Source organism: Artemia sp. Qi Xiang Cuo, chromosome 7, assembly GCF_049724085.1.
Source record: "Artemia sp. Qi Xiang Cuo chromosome 7, ASM4972408v1, whole genome shotgun sequence".
NCBI classification, from domain to species: Eukaryota; Metazoa; Arthropoda; class Branchiopoda; order Anostraca; family Artemiidae; genus Artemia; species Artemia sp. Qi Xiang Cuo.
The window spans coordinates 14,356,258-14,380,251 of record NC_142800.1 but is presented as its reverse complement, the minus strand read 5'-3'; the positions used below and the strand labels follow the sequence as shown (position 1 = coordinate 14,380,251).

The 23,994-nt window shown below is 35.6% G+C and overlaps 1 protein-coding gene across 4 annotated transcripts in view; it reads left to right on the top strand.

Annotated features, from left to right (window-relative positions):
- The window catches only part of scat (VPS54 subunit of GARP complex scat), a 124,808-nt gene that overhangs the window by 16,533 nt on the left and 84,281 nt on the right, over positions 1 to 23,994 (top strand). For all 4 annotated transcript variants that reach the window (XM_089091392.1, XM_089091390.1, XM_089091391.1 and 1 more), the window contains exons 4-8: positions 2,836 to 2,978; positions 4,062 to 4,161; positions 18,196 to 18,338; positions 22,409 to 22,535; positions 23,681 to 23,788. In XM_089091392.1, coding sequence (XP_088947518.1) covers positions 2,836 to 2,978; positions 4,062 to 4,161; positions 18,196 to 18,338; positions 22,409 to 22,535; positions 23,681 to 23,788 — 621 coding nt within the window. The remainder of the gene's footprint in view (positions 1 to 2,835; positions 2,979 to 4,061; positions 4,162 to 18,195; positions 18,339 to 22,408; positions 22,536 to 23,680; positions 23,789 to 23,994) is intronic.

Sequence of the window (23,994 nt, the reverse complement as noted above, 5' to 3'; positions counted from 1 at the left end):
TGAATTGAATTGGAGATAATTGATAAAATTCAGATATAAAATTAAATAGAGATAAACAGAGATATAATGGAGATAAAAGTAATAGGCTAACGGAGATAGAGATCGAAAGACTCTAATGAAGATCCAAAAATGGAGATAGACTAACAGTGTTAGTAAGCGACAAGACTGTAAAATTATTCTGAATAGTTTTGTCTTGAATGTTCTTCTTGAAATTTGGCTCATATTTTAGCCAAAATTCGACAAATAATAATTTGTCGAAATCCGAAACTGCATTTGTCGATTCTGTTTTTTTTTTGACGGACAGAACTTTGACTTTTGATGCGGTTTTCGTTTTATCACTAATAGCTTATATCGATCATGGGAACTCGTTTGGTATCAGGAAAGACGGATTGAGTGCCAAATTGTACAGATGATAAAAGTGGCCGTAAGCTCTGTATACTTTGGTGGCCGGTGTTTACCCCCCTCCCTGGAAAATGCCTCCCGCGGAAGATACCCCCGTGGAAAATCCCTTGGAAATCCCCGCGGAAAATCCCCCCCCCCCCCGCGGGTAAATACCCTGTGAAAAATACCCCCCGTGGAAAATAAAGCTTTCCAAATTTGAGAATTTTATTTGAGTTTTATTTTAAATTTCCGTTGGGGGAAGGAATTTTGTTATTTGGGTATTATGCGCCACTCACTCAAGTACGCTGTGTATGAATTTCTATCACTGTTTGTGAAACACTGTCTATTAAAAGGATTTTATCCCTATTTGAACTTTTATTTTATCGTCATGGAAAGGCAGTGTGGTCTCTGAAATTATCTAGGCCATATAATTGCAAATTATGGGGGGGGGGGGTAAAGTAGGTACAATTATTCTGCATATTATGAAGTAAGAATTGTTTACTAACTTCAAACTATCCAAATACTTTATCCCTCCTCCCTTATTTGCACATATATATAGCCCAAATTATATATTTCCCATATATTCTGTCACTTGTCTTTGTCCTGTCTCGCGCTAAGCTGAAAAAAACTAATGACGAAACTGTTTTGTTCTCGTGTTTTACGCAGCGTAAACTTGAGTGAGTTGCCCATAATACAAAGTACCAAATTCCTTCTCTCTACGGAAATTAAAAAATAAAATTCTCAAATTTGTAAAGCCTTCTTTTCCATGGGGGGGGGGGGATTTACCGGGGGGTAAAGTATTTGGACAGTTTGAAGTAAAAAAAAACAATTCTTTCTAGGTATATGGCCACTAAAAAATTACAGAAGAATGGCGAGGTATCTGAAAATTTTGTTAACCAAAAAAAAAAGGTATAAAGTAAATGTAATGTTTCATTTAAGTGCTTTTTTTCCAAGAGTTAAGTTTTTTTTTTCAGTGACCCTTTTTCTAAGTGTTAAGTACTATTATAAGGTTAATGTGGTGTTTCATTTAAGTGTTTTATAATGATTGCTGATCAAAGTTTGTTATGTGTGCCTTTCATTTTTGCTATTTTACTATTTTCATGGCCTTATATTTGGCTTTAAAATAAACTTCTCTATCTGTCTATTTAATATGCAGGATACTTGTACCAAACACATTTTGGATGCAGACCCCCCCCCCTAATTTGCAAATCTTTAGCCCAAATTTATTTCTAAAGTAACGAAGAAACTAATGAAAAAGCCGGTGCGTTGTTTAATTTTACACAGGGTAAACCTGAGTTAGTGGCACATAATACACAAGTACCAATATTCCTTCCCTACGGAAGTTAAAGAAGTAAAACTCAAATAAAATTCTAAAATTTGGAAAGCCTTATTTTCCACGGGGGGTATTTACCGGGGAGTATTCTCCCGGGGGGGGGGGGTATTTTCCGTGTGGGGAGGGGCAAACGCCTAGAACCGTATATATTATATATGTGCTCCCTAATAACGACTTTAATGCTGATGCATAGGGCTCTTTGTAGAGGCATATGTGAAGCTAGGCAAGTTTATAAAGATTGGCGAGTTACCTTCTGATATATGTTTTGATCACACTTCTCTATTATTTTCATATAATACATCTCACCAAAATCTCAAAATATTTTACTCCTATATTTTTATTACTCTAGCCTAACAGATTGGACACAAAATATGTCACTGTATTTTTATTACGTATCTCTGTTATTCTACGCTATAACAATATTTAGATTCTATTTAAAAGAAATATGTTGGTAGCAAAGGAAACTTTTTCCCATCCCTTCGAACATTGGGCTTTCTCAACGTTAACTAGTGGTAAAGATTGTATTGCAAAAGAATTGAGTTTTGCTATACATGTCTGATCTGGTATTGCTCCCAGCTTCTAAAGAGCTGAATTTCTGTATTTGATGCAGGATTGCCATGGACTATCCAAAAGTGTTTTCTTCTATTGATTTTAGTTGCTAAATTGTCTTCATTGTTCTCAGCAAAGAATATGGCTATAAGAGAGATTTACTCGCGTTAGTATCGAAGAAAAAAAAACTATCAGTGCTATCTAGTGTTTGGCAGCGCTTGGTATTTTTTTTAGCGCAATAATAAGAATAATTAATTTAGCTTTTGTAAATAGTAAAATTAGGGCAGTAATAGGTGTCTGGTCTCAGCTCCTGACAGAAAAACGATTAAAAAGTTTGACAAATGCCAAGTGTCGCCAGGCACTAGATGGTACTGATAGTTTTGTCGATGCTAGCGCCAGTTTTTCACTTTTATAAGTTACCAATATCTTTGTTTCACAGATTATTTGCTAAATAATGTGAACTTGCAAATTCGGGGTGGGTCCTCTGTTCTGTAGTATATTTTAAGTGATTATTTGAGCCTAGTGTTACATGAGCTTTTATAGATTTTTTTGTCATAATTTTTTCCCTCTAGCTTAGCCATCATCTGGACTGCGTGGAGTGTCATTTAGCATTGCAAATTGGAAAGAAATCTGAATCATTGTTTAGTGCTTTAACATCCCACGATTCAATCATGGAGGACTTATCAGCTACAGTGACTGGTATCCAAACTTTGCGGTAAAATTATTGAATTTTCATTAAATAAGTACGTTTTAGGTAATGGTTAATAATTATTATAATTTTTAGACTCTATAACTAATAATTCAAAAATAACTTTTTTTTACTTGATATTTTCATTTTTAAAGAACTGGCAATTTTAGTTGCTAACAGGGTGCTAACAGGGTGCTAACAGGTATAGGCTATCTGTGCTGAAAAGTGGGCATACCCCAAGAATTTTGAAGGATCCCTGAAAATTTAAAATAATTAGGAAATTAATTATTTAATTTCCTAATTTCTTATGAAATTCTAATGTCTCATGCCTAGCTTATGTGGTGTAGATTCTCGTACACAGAAGGAGTTTTCTGACTGTGTTGATGTTATTGTATCTTTTTCAACTATGATTATTAATCTTATAAAGGGAAATTCTGGGAAAAAGTCTTTTTCTATGTTTTTTTTCCAGCTAAGACAAATTGAAGGATCTTTTCCCCAGGTAAAAGGAGTAAATGCGCGTTAAAATAAACAAAAGCCTCGATTATCGTATTTATGGCCCTATCTATGATTTTATTTTGACGGGGAGGGGGGTAACTTTTGAAAATGCTATTTGTTGTAACTTCTTTTAAATGCTAGATGTTAGCGATTATTGAGACCATGAATAATAAAAGTGTAACCCAGTGGAAGGAGGTGGCTGGGTTTGACGTCCCCCCCCCCCCAACAAAGAAAATTAGAAAAAATGCACACTTTTGCTCAGACTTCTCCGTATGAATAAAATTATGGTTACCAAGCTGGGGGGATTTTTTTTCCAATTTATTGTGTCATCATAAAACGCTTACTCCTTGTGGAAGCTTCCATAGGAATACCAGAGAAATAGAAATAAAATTTAAATTTATGCAACCTTTGTCTTTTCTCCCCTCTTCAGCTATGTTTAGAGAAAATAGATGAATAAATATTTTGATGGAGAGTAAATATCGTAGATATTTCAAATGACTTTTCCTTCTTTTATATTCCTCCTTTTTTATTCATTTATGTGTATTTTTTTTCAATTGACGTATTGTGTTTTTAATTTCTTGCCTTTTTGATAAATTAATTTCCATTGATTTTTAGAGGAGAATTGAATCAAGTGAATGCCAAGCACGTTGTGTCGCCACTAAAGGTTCTTCAGCTATACCGTGCAAAGGGAAATTATGTCTCCTTATTAAAGAAGGTAAGGCCCAAAAGGTGTTTAGATTCAAAAAGGAACATGGTAATTTCAGATACCCTGGGAAAACATTGTCTCAACCAGTACAAATTTTGACCGATACTGTATAATGTTCTCGTTTCAATGATGAAAGGCTTAGAATTTGAATGGTGTCCAGTTGCATCCCAAGGGAAGGGTAACTAAGTTGCTCCCCCCATCTTATAGGGAAAATTATGTAAAGGTTCTTTAGTACTTCGTGGTATATTGTCACTGCACCGTATCTAAGTTTGTTAATGTACTATTTGACGCGTTTGCCATTGTAAAGTTAACTTTAAATTCAATAATGCATGAAAATTTGCCAAAATTATGATGTTCAGAAGGTAGCTGCATTTGAAAAGGTATATTGGTAGATTCAATGTATATAAATATATATATATATATATATATATATATATATATATATATATATATATATATATATATATATATATATATATATATATATATATATATATATATATATATATATATATATATATATATATATATATATATATATTGGTACGTACATTATTGAATATAAAGGTATATTGGGATATTTAAAGGTAGCTTTAAAGGTATATTGTGAATGGTGGTTTATTCAAACTATATATTTTATTATCTATTGGTACATATATTATTGAATATAATGGTATATTGGGATATTTAAAGGTATATAATCATATTTATATACAGTATAAAGAATGATGTATTATTCCATATAAAGGCATATTCAATAATACATGAAATTTTACCAAAATTGCAATGATCAGAATCTAGCAGCATTTGTAAAAGTTTATTTGGTATAGAAAAAGCAGAATCTTTTATTTACAAACATATAATAATGGACTTAAATTGGCGATGATGTTCTGAAATTTGCTAAAATTGTTTGAGACATGTTTTTATATTCTGCCAAGAATCTGAATGGTCCTGTAACATTCTCTTGTACTGTCTTATGGCTGCTTGCTATGGACTAGTTCTTTTGTGTAAAGTTTGAAATGAGTTCAGATTGGACAAAATCAAGTTTTTCGTGTTTTAGGAGACTGCGTAAGATTTGAAAATAGAACTTTGACTTGCTTTACTAAACTGAACGTTTTAATGTTTACAAGTTAAGAGATTATCAATGTTTTTATCAAGACGTATTTTTTTTTTAATCAATGTCTGATTCGTTATTTATCAGAGTGCTTTTGGCATATGTTTAGTTCCTACTCTTTTTATTTTTGTTATAAAACTGAGACCTCTTCGGTGATAATGTCTGACGCTTGGAGGGCTCGACGAGGATCTTCATTTCCTCATTTGGGAAACTGGGGTGTGTGTGTGGAATCCTCTCCCAGAGGCTATAAAGCCAGCAGATAATGTTAGCCAGTTCAAATGTAGGTTGAACTGATAACTTCTGGGAAGCTATTGATGATAATTGTCCCCCTCATTTTCAGGATAACTCTTAATATTACATCAAAATGAATATTCAAAATATATAAAAACAAGGTGGTTTTTCAGGTGAAAGTAAAGAGTGATGTTAAGACCTTAAAAGGGCAGAAATGCTCAAAAGTGCCCCCCACCATCTCTCAAACTTCACTCTTTACGCTTAAGTTTAACATTTGTTTCTATCTCAATGCTGAAAGAGCAATTTTTCTAATACAAGAGCAATTTGATATCAGTAAAAATTTTAGTAGAGTACTTCAAAAATTTTGCTTCAAGTGTTGATCTAATAGCATTTCCTTTAGAAGGCCGAACGTTTGAGGTTAAATGTATTGAAATATAACCGGCATATAAAATACTCGGATACTTATTACAGCTTTACACTTTTAATGAAAGATTTAAATTGGTGAAAAATTTCGATTAAGTTTGACGTTTTATCTATCTCAATGCTGAAAGAGCGATTTCTCTAATACAAGAGCAATTTGATATCAATTAACAATTTTAGTAGAGTACTTCAAAATTTTTACTTCAAGTGTTCATCTAGTGCATTGCTTTTAGAAGGCCGAACGTTTAAGGTTAAGTGTATTGAAATGTGATCGACTTATAAAATACTTGGCTACTTATTACAGCTTTACAATTCTAGTGAAAGATTTAAATTGGTGAAAAATTTCGATAAATGATTACAACCTGCATGCAGCACATCTACCAAATCTACAACTACAAACTACAGCTACAAAATTTACAATATCTACAAATAAAACAGAGACCCTGTATTGGGTTAATGTAATGGATTAACGAGGCTTCTTAACTAGTAAGGTCTTTGCGTCGGCCCGCCATTGCTACAGCCGAGTTCAAATTCTGGGCCCCGTATTACCGAGCTGAGATCAAACCCACTGCGCTGCCACATGACAGCAGCAGAGATCTTGATTTTTGAATGGCAAATTTTCAAATTAAATTATTTTTTTTAGAACAGGAATCAGTGTGCTCTGAAGCATTACCTCCGGGAGGACAATTGCACGTTCCAGCATAAAGAGAACAAACAGCAATATAAAAGATGAATAATTAGTACAATATAAAAACATAATAACAGGAAGAAAATGTTTCACATGCTAATATATTACATTTCGTTTGAATCGTAAATGGAAGGACAGTTTTAGCAGATAAAGCTGATAAGAACTTAAACCTTATAAGGTTTTGGCAGTCTCCGTGTTAAAAAACCGGATAAATTAAAAAAAATGTGATGTTGGGTGTGGCTCCGAGACTTCGCGGACGAATATTGTCTAGACATCTTTGACATTTTTTCTCTTATGAAGGCTAGACCCATTTGTCTGGCAGCTTGAGCATTCAAAAAGATGATCAATCGACATGCTATAGACCCTAGACTCTTCCCTGATGAGTGCTCTCTTCTTTTATGTCTGGCTGTTTGAACAGTGAAACAGTCGAATAGTTTTTATAAAAAGGTCACATGTTCTCTGTGAATCCCCGCGGCAACATCAAATTTTGTGCATCTTTTTTGGGATTTGTCGGTGGTGTGAGGAGATCGCTCTGACCTGAGTGTAGTCCTCACGTTAATTCTTACGAATACGTCGAGCAAAGAAGAACAAGGACGAACATGGTATAGACACTGCTGCATTCCCTGATGATTGCTCTCTTTTTTTGTTTCTGTTTGAACAGTGAAACATTCGAATACCAAAGGCAACGCTGAAGTATTGCCTATATTAAAGGCCATACGGCTCCAATGTATTATTATTTTTTTTTTTTTTTTCCAGAGGCACTTCATATGGAAGGGGCGGTGCTATAAACTTTGGATGGGGCTCATTCGATTGTAAATTAGAAGCTCTAGTGCTCTTTAAGAGTCAAAACTGATTGGAGGGCAACTAGCTTCCCCCCTCCACGCCCTTTTTTCCCCAAATGCATCCGATAAAAATTTGAAATAGCCATTTTGTTAAAATAGTTCAAAGACCAGATAATAAAAAACCGGAGTTCTCACAGCCCCCCAGGGCCCGGGGGCAGGCGTTGTAAGTTATGCCCTGGAGACATATATGGTTCTTATAGAGGGGATACTCTAATAAACTTCAGAGACGGCTAATTTGATTGGAAATTGAAAGTTCCAGTTCACTTTTTAAGATTCAAAAGAGATCGGCGGGCAACTAGCCCTCCTTACGCCATTATTACCCCAGGCCCACCGATAAAAATTTTAAGATAGCCGTTTTGTTGAAATAATTCAAACATCAAATAACAAAATAACAATCGGCGGGCATATACCCCCCCCCCCCCAAACGCACCCTCTTTTCACCAAATACATCCGATCAAACTTTGAGATGGCCATTTTGTTTTAAATAGTCCAACGATCAGATGACAAAACTTCGTGGTCAAAAGACCCCCCCCCCGAAACCCGGGGGAAGGGTTGTAACTTATGCACCGGGGGCATAAAGGGTTTTTACGGAAGAGTTGGTCATATAAACTTCGGAGGGGACTCAAATGATTATAAATTGAAAGTTATAGTTCCCTTTTTAAGAGTCAATGGGATCCGATGGCAACTAGCCTCTCCTCCCCCCCCCCCCCCCACCAACTCTAAGGCCATAAGGCTCCAATGTTTGGTCTTATTTTTCCCAGAGGCACGTTATATGGAAGGGATGGTCGCATAAACTTTGGAGGGGGCTCATTCGATTGGAAATCGGAAGTTATAGGGCCCTTTTTAATAGTCAAAAGTGATCGGGGGGGGGGGCAGATAGCCCCCACGCCTTTTTGCCCAAATATATCCGATATCAATTTTTAAAATAGTTCAAAGAACAGATAAAAAAAAAATCTGGGACCGTTAAAATCTCCTAGGGCAGGCTTTGTAAGCTATCCCCTGGGGCATATATGGTGCTTGTAGAAGGGCAGCTCGTATAAACTTTAGAGGGGGTTATTTGATTGGAAATTGAAAATTCTAGCTCACTTTGCAAGAGTCAAAAGAGAACAAAGGTCAACTAGCCCCCCCCCCCCCCATGCCCTTTTCCCCCAAACCCATCCGATAAAAATTTTGAGATAGCCATTTTATTGAAAATAGTTCAAACATCAGATAAAAAAATCTCCAGGGTCGACACAACTCCTAGAGCCCAGTGGCAAGTGTTTTTGGCAAGTTATGCCCCTGGGGCATACAAGGTTTTTATGCAGGGGGTGGTCGTATAAACTTCAGAGGTAGCTCATTTAATTGAAAATTGAAAGCTACAGTTACCTTTTAAGAGTCAAAAGTGATCAGAGGGCATCTACCCCCCCCCTCCATACCCTATTTTCCTCAAATGCACCCGAGCAATTCGAGATAGCCATTTTCTTTGAAATGGTCCAACGATCAGATAACAAAACTTGGGGGAAAACATTCCTCCCCAGATCCTGGGGGAACTAAGGGTTGTAAGTTGTGACCCTTTTTTCCCCAAATGCATCCGATCAAAATTTTTAGACAGCAATTTTGTTCAAAATAGTTTAAAGATAAGATAACCAAAACTCCGGGCTTGACACAACCCCCCAGAGCCAGTGGGCAAGTAGTGTAAGATATTCACCGGGGGCATTTAAGGTTTTTATCTAAGGCGTGGTTGTATAAACTTCAGAGATGGCTCATTTGATTGGAAATTAAAAGTTCTAGCTACTTCTTATGAGTCAAAAGTGAACGGAGTGCATCTACCTCCCCACGCCTCGCACACACCCTTTTTTCCCCAAACGTATTCAGTCAAAATTTTGAAATAGTCATTTTTTCTGATAGTCCAACAATCAGATAACAAAAACTTCCGGGTCAACATACCCTCCCCCCCCCCAGAGCCCGGGCTAAGGGTTGTAAATTATGCTTGGAAGCCTATAAGGTTTTTATAAGAGATAAACTTCGGAGGGGACTCAAAAGACTAGAAATTTAAAGCTCTAGTTTCCGATCTAATTTTATATTGCCATTTTGCTCAAAATAGACCAAAAATATAATAAAATTCGAGGGATAACACAGCCCTCCAGAATCCGGAGGAAAGTGTTGTAAATTATGGCCCCGGGGTATATAAGGTTTTTATGGAAGGGATGGTAGTATAAACTTCGGAGGGGGCTCTTTCGATTGTAAAACCGTAATTTTTTGTACCCTCTGTAAGAGTCAAAAGTGATCGAAGGGTAACTAGTCCCACCTCTCTCAAGGCCCTTTTCCCCCCAAATGTATCCGATCAAAATTTTGAGATTGTCATTTCATTCAAAACAGTTTAAAGATAAAATGAAAAAAACTAAGGTGTTGAAAATTGCAGTGAGACAAGACCAGGATTTACAAATATGCCCACTAGGCCCTTTGGCTTTCACTATTCCCGAAGTTGTGGGGATTTCCACGAACATCTTGTAAAAACGGAGCAGCAAAAACGCTTTGGCCTAGAAGTATCACAGCTTTCAATCTGGCCCTGAGTGAAACAAAATTTTGAGCTGGTGAGCTTTCAGCAATTATTATCATTATGTATCAAATATTCAGTTTAATTTTATTAGTTCTTGCCAAGACTGTTAATTTATTCTGGAATAATTTTTTTTTTGAAATAGGGAATTTTGAAAAACTTGAAACTTTGGCAATCAAAAACGAACAGATATTAATTAAAAAAAAATTGAAAAAGAAGATTTTTAAGAAAAATAAAAGCAATATTAAACTTAAGATCGGAATAAATAGAAACCTACAATAACTCAAACTCAAAACGACCAGAAATTAATATTAAAGAATAAATGAAACCCAAAACGAATATGTTGGTGTTCCATGCCTTGTTTCTTTTCAGATAAATGACCTATTTTCTCTTCTGTACTTACAGTTGCCTATAATATCATTTTCAATCGTAAGTTAACTCTCGTCGTCAAGGCAACGATTTTGCAAGAGAAAGTAAATAGCTTTGATTATAATTCAGTATGAATCATCACATGAGCTTGCTGAAATTCAAGTCATTGATTCTGAAAATATGTGTAGGGCGAATTCAATTGAGGGACCTGATACATTTGATTGGCCCGCGTAACACTAAGCCACACCCCAAGTGCCAAGATCCTTGAAGTTTGGTATATCTTTTAAGTTAGTTTGTATTGAGAGTTGACGTTGAGACCCCTTGTGGGGATCTATATATGGGTTCGTGTGAGATTACACTTCTTTTGGAAAATTACAATTAAGCTATTTTCTAAAGCTGTATTGACCATTTTTCCAGGAACTGAGACAGGGTAGGAAAAGAGGTGCAAGAAATACAGTTATTGTCATATCTACAGGGGGGGTCGTTTACACTCCAAGGCGATAGCTAGAGATTTTAGTGGTGACCCGGGTTGGGTTCACCCTTGGCCTTAGAGTTTGGCCGTCTGACCGTTCGATTACGTTATCATACCTTATATTTACAGAACCGTGGTGGTAAGCGCGGGGATCCCATTATAATATTTGGTGCCAGCGGGGCTTTCCCATCCATTAATGAGCGTGGCACCATTTTTGCACCAATAAGTGGTGACACCCGTACCTTACGACTCGAATACTGGTGGCAGTCATGGCTTACCAGTATAATAGAATAGAAATTATATAAATAATCATAGCAAAAAAAAAAAATACAATAGGTACTAATATAAATGAATAAATAAATCTCAAAACGAGTGAAGCTTAAATTGAATATGCAAATCAAGCTTGAAACGAACAAAAGTCACTACAAACAAGAGTTTGGGTTTGCCTCCTTCTCTCACTGTAAAAGTCTAAAACAGAGGTTCCCAATCTTTTTTCTCATAGACCACTTTAAAAATTTTACTGGTTCCGGTGGACCCTCTTCAGCTACATTTCTACCGTATTTCAAAAACTAGACAAAAATGTGAAGATCAGATCTACCTATGGAAATTTGATTTGTGGCTGAGTTCCAACACGAATTAACAGTTTTCGGGAAAAAAGTAAGAATTGATTGGTTGATTAATAAACTGATTGTGCAGTGAGTGGTTGTCAAAATGTAAGATTAACCAATCAAAAAATGGTGTCCATTCAACTTAATTTTTTGGACATCTATTCACAGCACAAGGAACCAGTAAATTCTCACTTATTTTATTTAGAAATAATCGGGATGAAAAAAAAATAGTGAAAAATATACTTTCTTGTGTTGTATTTATTCAAATATGTAACTATTACACTTTTAATTAATAATGTAAAGTAAGTTCTACAATAACAATCACAAAATCGTCATATGTTAATGGAAAGGATGTACTTGATGAATTGACAGCAAATTATCACTATTAGGGTTCAATTTGGTTAGGAATAGCCGCAGATCTCCCCCTCTGCTCCTTTCTCCTTTCTCCTTTCTCCCCAATCTGCTCCTTTCTCCTTTCTCCTTTCTCCCCAATCTGCTCCTTTCTCCTTTCTCCTTTCTCCCCAATCTGCTCCTTTTTTCCGTAAAAAGGTTTGTAACGACACTAAAACTCTTTTCGACAAGAAATGACGAGGGAAACGCTATCAAAAGCTTTCTTGTAATTACCCACAGTCCAGGATATTTTTCAAGTATTTCTACCTGCAACCAAAATGTTTGATACCCTCTTCTAAATTTCACCTTCAGCTCCTCATTAGTGTTGAGCTCCAGCAGCTCCTCTTGTAATATAACATTGCCCAATTCCCTTTCATCAAATGGATTTATGATCCATGGTGGTATTTCCATCGCCAGAATACCTTCAAATCTGATTTTGAAGTCATCATGCGGGGCAATTAAATGTTGAAAGTATTTCTGGATATCCTAATCGAGGCATTCCACCTGTGACAAGTTTAAAAACTGGGAAGATTCGTGCCGACTAATATTTTGCCTCATATATTCCAATTTTTGAAGAAAAGCTGAAATTACACCTTTGCTTTTATTAAATTGAGACTGTCCCCTTGTAATTCTAAGTTAATGTCATTAATTTTTTTGAACAAATCTGTCAAATCCTTGATGTCTGCTTTCGAATTGAATAGGTTTTCTCTTAAATCTGGATCTTTACTTTCCAGAAACTCTAATACGGATTTAAAAAGTGAGCAAAACCTTGTTAAACATGAACCCTTCGATAACCAGCGTAATGAAATTCTTCATCATTTTCATCGCACAACTGTGCAAATAAACGCGTATTCAATGCATTGCTTCTTATTTTGTTAATTGCATTAATCACAAATTGAAGTGATTGGTGTAATTTCTCACTCAAATTTTTCGCTACTAGATGTCGTTAGTGTATGACATAGTGAATTTCAGTCACCTCTGGTATAATTTTTTTTAAATGGCTTATTAAGCGACGATATCGCCCGACCATGGCAGGAGCTCCATCTGTTGCCACCGAAATAACGTTTGTGCATGGAATCGATTTTCCCTTAAAAAATAATATCACTCAGGACAATTAATATTGATTCACCTTTCGTATCCGTCTTTAAAGTTTTGGCGAATAGTAACTCTTCATAAATTTCTTGGTCCATAACAAATCGAACATATGCCAATAATAATGCTTCGTTACCGGGTAAAGTTGACTCGTCCAGTTGAATAGAAAAATGAGTTGTTTGCAGATAATTACATAAAAAACTTTCAATATCAGAGCTCATTTCATCAATACGTCTTTGTACTGTGTTGTTACTCAAAGGAATTCTTTTGAGTTAGTCGAATGGAGATTTGTGCAGAACAGTTTTTAAAACCTCTTCAACAGCGGGTAAAATTAACTGTTTTCCAATGGTATGCGGTTTTCCAGATTTTGCTATAAGTAAGACGTTGTTACTCAAAGGAATTCTTTTGAGTATGTCGAATGTAGATTTGTGCAGAACAGTTTTTATAACCTCTTCAACAGCGGGTGAAATCAACTGTTCTCCAATGGTGTGCGGTTTTCCAGATTTTGCTATAAGTAAGATGTTGTTACTCAAAGGAATTCTTTTGAGTATGTCGAATGGAGATTTGCGCAGAACAGTTTTTAGAACCTCTTCAACAGCGGGTGAAATTAACTGTTCTGCAATGATGTGCGGTTTTCCAGATTTTGCTATAAGTAAGATGTTGTTACTGAAAGGAATTCTTTTGAGTATGTCGAATGGAGATTTGTGCAGAACAGTTTTTAAAACCTTTTCAACAGCGGGTGAAATTAACTGTTCTCCAATGGTGTGCGGTTTTCCAGGTTTTGCTATCAGTAAGATGTTGTTACTCAAAGGAATTCTTTTGAGTATGTCGAAGGGAGATTTTTGCAGAACAGTTTTTAAAACCTTTTCAACAGCGGGTGAAATTTACTGTTCTCCAATGGTGTGCGGTTTTCTAGATTTTGCTATAAGTAAGATGTTGTTGCTCAAAGGAATTCTTTTGAGTATGTCGAATGGAGATTTGTGCAGAACAGTTTTTAGAACCTCTTCAACAGCGGGTGAAATTAACTGTTCTCCAATGGTGTGCGGTTTTCCAGATTTTGCTATAAGTAAGACGTTGTTACTCAAAGGAATTCTTTTGAGTATATTGAATGTAGATTTGTGCAGAACAGTTTTTAAAACCTCTTCAACAGCGGGTGAAATCAACTGTTCTCCAATGGTGTGCGGTTTTCCAGATTTTGCTATAAGTATGATGTCGTTATTCAAAGGAATTCTTTTGGGTATGTCGAATGGAGATTTGTGCAGAACAGTTTTTAGAACCTCTTCAACAGCGGGTGAAATTAACTGTTCTGCAATGATGTGCGGTTTTCCAGATTTTGCTATAAGTAAGATGTTGTTACTGAAAGGAATTCTTTTGAGTATGTCGAATGGAGATTTGTGCAGAACAGTTTTTAAAACCTTTTCAACAGCGGGTGAAATTAACTGTTCTCCAATGGTGTGCGGTTTTCCAGTTTTTGCTATAAGTAAGATGTTGTTACTCAAAGGAATTCTTTTGAGTATGTCGAAGGGAGATTTGTGCAGAACAGTTTTTAGAGCCTTTTCAACAGCGAGTGAAATTAACTGTTCTCTAATGGTGCGCGGTTTTCCAGATTTTGCTATAATTAATGGGATATTGTAAGATGCTCGCAAGCCATTATCGTTTCTTTCAGACGTTGAAGCAAACATACTGTGCATAGTGGGTCTCTTTTCATATTTTTCCTTCAATTTTTGAAAATGTTCCAAATCTTCATCTATTTTATAAGGATGGCACCTTCTTAGATGATCTTCGAGCTTTAGTGGTTTCATAGAGTCATTGCTCAGAAATTTGTTGCATAAAAGGCATATGGGCAACCGCTTGTCTGCTTTCGATTAAAAAAAAAAAACAAATTTTAAGTAATCAACACTATTGTCGACATTTCTTCTTGGATTCAGCCATGTTTGGATTCGACATTTTTTTAGTAAATTTACGGCGGCCTTACTTAACAGGATATGACTATTTGAACAGAAAAAGAGCAATGAAATTAATAAATTAATTATTGCAATGAAATAAACAAAGAACCGTCAGCAAACTTATTCTTTATCTTAAAATCAACAAATCGCTAAGATAAATAATAGTTTTTTTAAAACGACTGAGCTGATTTCATTTTTTTTTTACTTACGTGTAAAATAAATCGTTAAATACTAAATTAAAAGTATGAAATTATAGCATACAGGCAGGTGTTACTTACTTTTTCCGACACTGACAAACATCGATTCACTTTACTTTTCTTTTCAAAAATTCGGAATCAAATGAAACACGTCTATCCTTAGCATTCGTATTTAAATTGGTGAAGAATAGAACAAGTTCATGCAAGATCGCAATCACATTAACCGCAAGTCGTATATCGTTCCTTTGCACGTCTAAACAAGCCTTGCGGATTCGGTGATGGCAGCGGCAGTGCTTTGCACGTCTTGACATGTTATAGTGAATATAAAATATGCAAGTTTTCATAAGTAACAGTCGCTGAGCTTCTTATAATATTATCTGCCTATATTAATAGGTGAAGTCAAGCCAACATTTTAGTTATTCAGTACCGAAAGTAGATAAAGTTTTTTGGACCCTGTTTTACTAATTGTGAACCCCCATTTTTTTTCACACCAACGTAGACCCCCGTCAAGCTTCCCGTGCACCCCTGGGCGTCCACCTGGACCACTTTGGGAATCACTGGTCTAAAATCTACTGTTCATTGACGCTTTACTGAAAACGAATTAAATTACAAACATTTTCTTTTGTACTTATTGAAAATAAAAATAAAAATTGCAGTAAAATTAAATTTTGAACTAATGAATTTTCGGAAATTAATATCATTATATATAAAATATTTAGTTTAATTTTATTAGTTGTTTCCAAGACTGTTCAAGACAAATATAGCTTCACTACAAACAAGAGTTAGGATACTGCCCCCTTCCCTAACAGTAAAAGTCTAAAGCCTACTATGTCATTGGTGTTTCACTGGAAACGAATTATATTATAAATGTTTTCTTTTTCCACTTATTGCAGCATTGAAAAATGAAAATAAAATTACAGCGAAATAAAATCTTGAACTGATGCTCTTTCAACGAATAATAGCATTACATATCAAGCATTCAGTTTGATTTTATTTGTACTTTCCAAGACTGTTCAAGACACATATAGTTTTGAGTAAAGCGCCAATGACGCAGTAGGTTTTAGACTTTTACAATGAAAGAAGGAGGACAAACTCAAACTCTTGCTTGCAGTGATTTTTGTTCGTTTCAAGCTGTATTTGCATATTCAATTTAAGTTTCAATCGTTTTAAGATTTATTTATTCATTTATATTAGTACCTATTGTATGTTTGTTTGCTATGATTGTTTATTTAATTTCTGTTCGTTTTGGGTTTCATTTATACTTCAATAGCAAAATATTTTTGTTCGTTTTAAGCTTGAGTTCAATATTCAATTTAAGCTTTACTCATTTTGAGATTCATTTATTCATTTATATCAGTACCTGTTGTATGTTTTTTCGGTATAATTCTTTATATAATTTCGGCTCGTTTTGGGTTTCATTTATTCTTTTAGTAATTTCTGGGTGTTTTGAGTTCGAGTTATTGTAGGTTTCTATTTCTTCTGATCTTAGGTTTAATATAGCCTTTATATTCATTATAAAGATATTTATTTATCTTTGTCTAAATTTCACTGTCTTAAAAAAATTCCTTGTCATATTACCCACTGCCATTTGCATAATTTAAAAAATTATTTTAAGCCAAAATCCAGTCCGCACAAAGCAAGCCTAGTGTAGCTTGGGAGAATTCTGGTTGGTTAATTAGGTAAGTTGAATTTCAGCCTCCCAAAGGTTCTTGACGCTTTGTCTCATCGAGATATAAGTCCTTTTGTGAACCTTCTCTTGACAGAGCGGATCCCAGGCAAGTTAAGTCTTCCACCGGATCTATTATGTTGCTGCCGATGTTGACTTCTTTTACAGTAGAGAGGGTCGTGTAGGGCTTGACGGGCATAAATTTGGATTTCTGTCAGTTGATCCGCCGACGAATATCCGAGGCTTCTTCTTGAAGCACATGGAGAGCTTCAGTGACTTTTCGACGGTGTCTGTGACTAGGGCTATGTCATTACCGGAGGCAGTATCAGGAAGTACCCGGTCTCCAAAATGAAGATTGAATCGAAGGGACTTTTCATGCTAGTCACAACGTAGTCTATCATGTAGTTGAAGAGGTCGGGAGTGGTGGCGCAACCTTGCCGGACAGCTGTCTTTGCCGAGCCTGCGTCTTCCATTGTCTTGCACACTGCTTTCTGTACCATCATATAATTTAGAAAAGCACTATTTCTATGTTAGGTCTGTAGTTCTTATTATCAGCTAGAGTGAACGATAATCTATAGTATTGAAAGCTGTCATAAAGTTCACAAATGTGATGTAAGCTTTTTGGTGGAACTCTTGCGTCTTCTTCATCAACTGGCGCTTAGTGAAGATTTGCTCCGCAGTTGACCTGCTGGGTATATGCCCTGCTTCCTGAGCTCTCCTATAAATCAATACTTGTTAATGATAACTGACTTCTGCAACATACTCAAGATGTCTGCTGGGTTTCCAGATCAGGAGCTATTGTTCCAGTAGAAGGTGCAAATGTAACGGCTGGATTGACGGCTAGCAGCTCAGAACTGGTGGATTGATTGATATTGTTCCCACCATTCAAGTCTTTCTTGCTTAGTGATTAGCGTCTTAGACTTTTAATCATATGTCTCTTGGGTAGGGGCCCAAGTCCTTATGTCGTTGATTATTTGTTTTTTAACGAGGTTTAGTGGCGTGACTCTGTAAGTTTAGCTCGAATCAATCCAGCTTCAAATGAGTACCAGAAAATGTCCTGGGAAGGTAAATAGGAAGAGTGTGGGAAAGCACAGGATGGCTGGCCCTTAGCCTCGCCGATGAACCAAGAAACGGAGATTAGCACAACAAGTAGGGATTGTACCGTCACGTGTCGTATCCTTTACCTTACCTTTTTCAGTCAATCTTTTTAATGATTGTTGCTGTTTACTGGCTTGCAAATTCAAATGCAAATTGCAAATTTTGCAAATTATTTGATGTCTATTCAGGTATTAAATCTTTGTGTCTAACCAGTCAGGCTTGGTGAAATTACATGCGCTGAGAGTGAAGTGTACTATCACACTATAACTATTCTCTCATATGGCAGTAATTACATGTCGTCAAAATTGCAACTATAGATATACAATTGATATTTTAAATATTAGATATATCTAAACAGAACTAAATTCTTGTAGTTAACTTTGATGGCCACTGTATATCAAGCTCAGCCAACAATACAACTTTTGCTGTCGAATGGGGATTATCTTGGAGCTTTAGATCTAATATCAACATCACAGGAAGTCCTGAAGAATGAGCTGGATGGAATTAGCAGCTTTAGGTATTTATAACTTCTTAATTTTTATTTGAATAGTCAGCTATGGACGAAGATGAGAATATTGAGGGTGTTCGTTCCTATTGATACAAAGTATCGCTGTGAGTCGTAGGCTCTTAGAGCACTCGTAATAATATATGCTAATTTCCATCATGAAGATTATTGAAATTACCAAGGACATTGAAAAGGAAATGGTCGTTTAAACTGCTGAAGAGAAAACTCGCAAATCTCATATAAAAGTTTAGTAATAGGATTTAGGAATTCAATTTTTAATGGAAAGTACTTCGTGTCTAGTTATGCACCTTTGGTAGTAGTAGGGGGCAAATTAAAAAACAGAAAAGTGGATAAAAAATAAGAGAAAAACAAACCACTGCCTATATAAATATACAATGTCTATATAAATCGCTGCCTAGTTATAGACGCATTGAATAATAAAAGACTACTTACAGCTCGTGTATGGATCCAGGAGATAAAAATGTTTTTATTTTGATATTCTTGGTATGTTAAGGGTAATGGAGAATGATAATTTTTACCAGTCGGGATTGCAGAGTCACTTTTTTGTCGCTTCTTACAAACTTTTTAAACAAGATCTGACTCCACCGTTGCTACTATATGTTAACTACTAGTAACAATCAGAATTTTAAATAAAAAGAAATGGCCTTCCCAGAAGGCCATGGAAGAGCTGGTGAAAGTTCTCTTCAGCTAGTCGTTTTGTTGCACTACATCTTTTATGGTCGGGCCAGCAGACTGGAGGATCTGCAGAATATGTTGGAAGAAAAAAAGTTCCCAGAAGATATACTAATAGAGCACATCCCAGCATGCTGGCCTGTACTTGCACCAGAAGCAGATCGACTTCTAGAGCAGTGATCAGTCATCAAAGATTATTTCCTCAAATTCATTCCCAACGGGAATCCTGCTCTTATGAAGTCACCTGTGGAAATTAAGGAACTTTTCAAGCCAGAGGTAACGGAATAATATAGTCAGCATTATGAATGCGTTAGGTAATTTGAAATTTCTGGTTATGGTCAAACTAGTTAAATCTAATATTTATCTTTTCCATGGGAGTGCTGGTGTTGAAAGTAGTTTTTTGAAATTAGTTCAGATTATAATTGACGAAAGAAACCTTTGACGAAATTGACAAATTTTGACAAACGAAAATGACGAAACATTGATGAAATTTTGACGAACGAAATTGACGAAGCATTTTGTGAGGACTAGTCATAAAATGCCCAGCTTTGTGTTGTTGATGGTATAAAGGTCTTTGGATAATGGCAAATGTCCCCACTATAGTAAGTTTCTTAATTAACCCAGAGTAACAAGGGGCTAGCTACCGGGCTTTCCTTAAATTAAATAAAAAAAACAAGTTTTTTTTTTAACTGAAAGTAAGGAGCGACATTAAAACTTAAAACGAACAGAAATTATTCCGTATATGAAAGGGGGTGTCCCCTCCTCAACACCTCGCTCTTTACGCTAAAGTTTTTTATTGTTTAAAAAAAGTAGAGTTGTGAGAAAGTCAAACTTTAGCGAAAAGAGCACGGCGTTGAGGCGGGGACAGCCCCTTTCATAGACGGAATAATTTCTGTTCGTTTTAAGTTTTAATTTCGCTACTTACTTTCAGTTAAAAAAACTTGTTTTTTTTATTTAATTTTTGAACGTTTTTGAATAAATGCAGGTTTTGATCTTGGCTCACATTACATGAATAATTAAAACAAAATTTTCATATTAATTTACTTTTATTTGGTTAAATGACTTTCTCGAAACTTGTTTCATTTTATTTACGAACGTTTTTATTAGTAATAAATATATGTCACTTACGAATTAACTTACGTAACGAACTTCTTTATTCATATATTTTTAATACATATATTAGGTGGTTCGCCCCCTAGTCAATACATTGCTCTTTAAGCTAAAGTTCGAATTTTGTTCCAATTCTTTAAAAATGACCGCTTAATCACAAAGGCCGGTAATTGTAATAAATAGCTCATCTGAAAGTACTAAAACATCTCTGGCTTAAAGACTGAGGTAGTGACAAGGGGGTGAACACAACCATTTATGTAATATTTCCTTGTCGTTTAAAGTTTTGATGTTGCTGCTGTTGCAGTAGAAAAACTTGTTTTTTTATATTTAATTTCTGATCTTTTTTTAAATAATGCTGGGAAGGCCGGCGTCCCCTTCACAGCAATGTCCCGTCCCCCATTAAAACTTCCTTCATGGAAAGATCCTCCTACATACCCCCCGACCCCCGGCACGTACGCAGGAATTTTTTTCGGGGGGGGGGCAATTTGTTTCGGGGGGGAGCCAAATCCTTCAAACCCATTATTCTGTGACGAAAAATCAGAAAATTATGGGAAAATGAAAAAAATCGTGAGATTTCGAGGGGGCCCAGGCCCAGAGGCCCCCCCCTACGTACGTCCCTGCCTCACCCCCCCCCCCCACTACCAGTAAAAATCTCCCCTGAAAACGTCTGTACTGTATACTTCCCAATAACCAATACTATATGTTAACATTGGGTAAAGTTCATAACTTTCAGCCCTCCTCCCGGTAACTTCGGGGGATTAAGTCATCCTAAAAAGACACACTTATAATATTTTCGAAAATGCTGAACAAAATGGCTATCTAAAAATTTTGATCAGCTGACTTTGGGAAAACAATGAGCGTGGGAGGGGGCCGAGTTGCCCTCCATTTTTTTTGGTCACTTATAAAGGGCACTAGAACTTTTAATTTCCGTTCCAATGAGCCCTCCCACGATATTCTAGGACCACTGGGTCGATACGATCACCCCTGGGAAAAAAGAAAAAAAACAACAATAAACACGCATCCGTGATCTTTCTTCTGGCAAAAAATGGAAAATTCCACATTTTTGTAGATAGGAGCTTGAAACCCCTATAGTTGGGTTCTCTGATACGCGGAATATGATGGCGTGATTTTCATTCAGGTTCTATCACTTTTAGGGGGTCTTTCCCCCTTTTTCGAAAAATCAGCCAAGTTTTCTCAGGCGCGTAACTTTTGATGGGTAGTATTAAACTTGATGAAACTTATATATTTGAAATTAGCATTAAAATTCGATTCTTTTGATGTATCTATTTGTATGAAAATACCGTTTTCTAGAGTTTCGGTTACCATTGAGCCGGGTCCCAATAACCAATACTATATGTTAACATTGGGTAAAGTTCATAACTTCCAGCCCTCCTCCTGGGGGCTTCGAGGGATTAAGTCATCCTAAAAGACATAGTTACAATATTTTCCACCATGCTGAACAAAATAGCTATCTCAAAATTTTGATCAGTGACTTTGGGAAAAAATTAGCGTGAAAGGGGGCCTAGTTGCCCTCCATTTTTTTTGGTCACTTAAAAAGGGCACTAGAACTTTTAATTTTCGTTCCAATGAGCCCTCCCACGATATTCTAGGACCAATGGGTCGATACGATCACCCCTGGGAAAGAAAACAACAAAAAAACAAATAAACACGCATCCGTGATCTGCATGCGTGTGACACGCATCGTGGTGTGATTTTCATTAAGGTTCTATAACTTTTAGGGGGTCTTTCCCCCTTTTTTCGAAAATCAGCCAAATTTTCTCAGGCGCGTAACTTTTGATAGGTAAGATTAAACTTGATGAAACTTATATATTTGAAATCAGAATTAAAATCTGATTATTTTATGTATCTATTGGTATCAAAATTCCGTTTTTTAGAGTTTCGGTTACCATTGAGCCGGGTCGCTCCTTACTTACAGTTCGTTACCACGAACTGTTTGATAACAAGTGGAGCAATAGCATGAACACGTCTGACTTGAAACAGGCTGAAACGATGTCGGAATCATGCATAATTACTACAATAGAAGATAAAGGTGTAATTATTTTTAATTCAGAGATATTTTTTCCTCGTTGATAGTTTATTCGAGTTTTTTTATTTTAATAAGAAAACATGAAAACTTACGGTATATATTATATAGCCGATATATCATTGCGTTGTTTCGTTTTTGAAGTATTTCTTTGTTTTTGCAATTTAATTTATGTATTTTATATATTCATTTATGTATTTTATATACTCATTATATGCTCCTATACCATTTGCAGGCATTTATCTGGCCAGCTTTCAGAAATTACACACGTTATCGAGTTGTTGCTGGATAATGACTGGCACAAGTTTATCTACTCAGATTTAAATAAACCCATCAAAGATGAAGACCTTCCCTTGGATACCGTACGTATACTTTGCCTCTGTCTTAAATATGCCTCTTATCTACTCTCGATTCACTCTTAATCTGGCCTTCTGGGTGGAATGGGATCATTTTGTATTAGATAAATGGGAATAATCAAACGTTGACAAAACCTTCTGTCAGATAATTATACTATCTAATATTCCAACAACAATGTATATATTCCAAAAAGTATACATATTCCAACAACAAAGTATAGCCTACATATTCTAACAACAAAGTATACATATTCCAACAACAAAATATAGGCCTACATATTCCAACAACAAAGTATGATATTCCAACAACAAATTATGATATTCCAAAAAAAAAAAAATTCTGTTCTGTTTATGTCGAATGAAAATTACTAGTCTCAGAATAGTGCTGTTTGTAATTGAGGTTTTGAGGGAGAGCACGGGGCTCCTCCCTAAGTATGCGCACAAGGTTATTACTTATTGCCGTTTAGTATATTTGAGCGTCATAAGTTTAATTATGCTAACGGAAATTCAAGTAAAGACACAGGAGACCACTAGGCTCAGTCCTCTTAATAACCGTTTCCAGACAGTTTTGGTGCATCATAAACTCTCAAAACTTACAAAATACTTTCATTTTGCTAATATTTTATTTTTGTAAAGCACAAAATAATGAAAAAAACATCATGGATTCCCTAAGGAAACTCCAGAAATCATTGTGTGAAAAATATGGGCTCGAGAATAAATCAGGGCAAGTTTTCAAATTCAATACGGAAGGTCTCACTAAGAAATTGGTGTTATTCAGTGCAGAAAGTCTTATTTGGAAAGTGGTACAGATTTTCAAGGTAGGAAAACCTAAAAATAAGAAAAAAAATTAAAAAGGTTGTTTCAAAATAATACACATCGAAAAACTGTTACTACTGATTACAGGTCTTGTAGAATTGTGTTGTTATATTTAAATTTTCAGCATCGTTGAATAATCAAATTTAGTTTAAAAATAAAACTAGTCGAGTTTTTCAATATATTAGTTTAAATGAAGCCGAAAGGAGAAAATATGAATTTTTTGTTCGCACCTTTGTAATCATATCTTTTAATTAATTAATAATAAAAATTAATTAATCATATTAAATTAATTAATTAATTTAGTAATTAATATTATATTTTAATTAATATTTCAGGAAAGACTGTCAGGGATTGTATTTGGATTTCTTAAACTTCGAAAATGTACATTTGTGGATATTTATCGTTCGGAAGCAGTTACGTCTTTACAAGCTCTTTTAAAACAGGTATTCCTATTTATTATCATTTTCGTTTTAGTATCATTATTCCTATTCAGGTTGAACAAAGGTGTGCATGTTACGTTAATCCCTCTTTTAGATCTGACGCAGTGTGTTTCTGGGTGTTCCCCGGCTACGACGTCCTGGTTGTTGCCAACGTAAAGCAGCTTTTTGGAGACTATGGGCGTCCATACGGAGAACATGTCCCAAATATC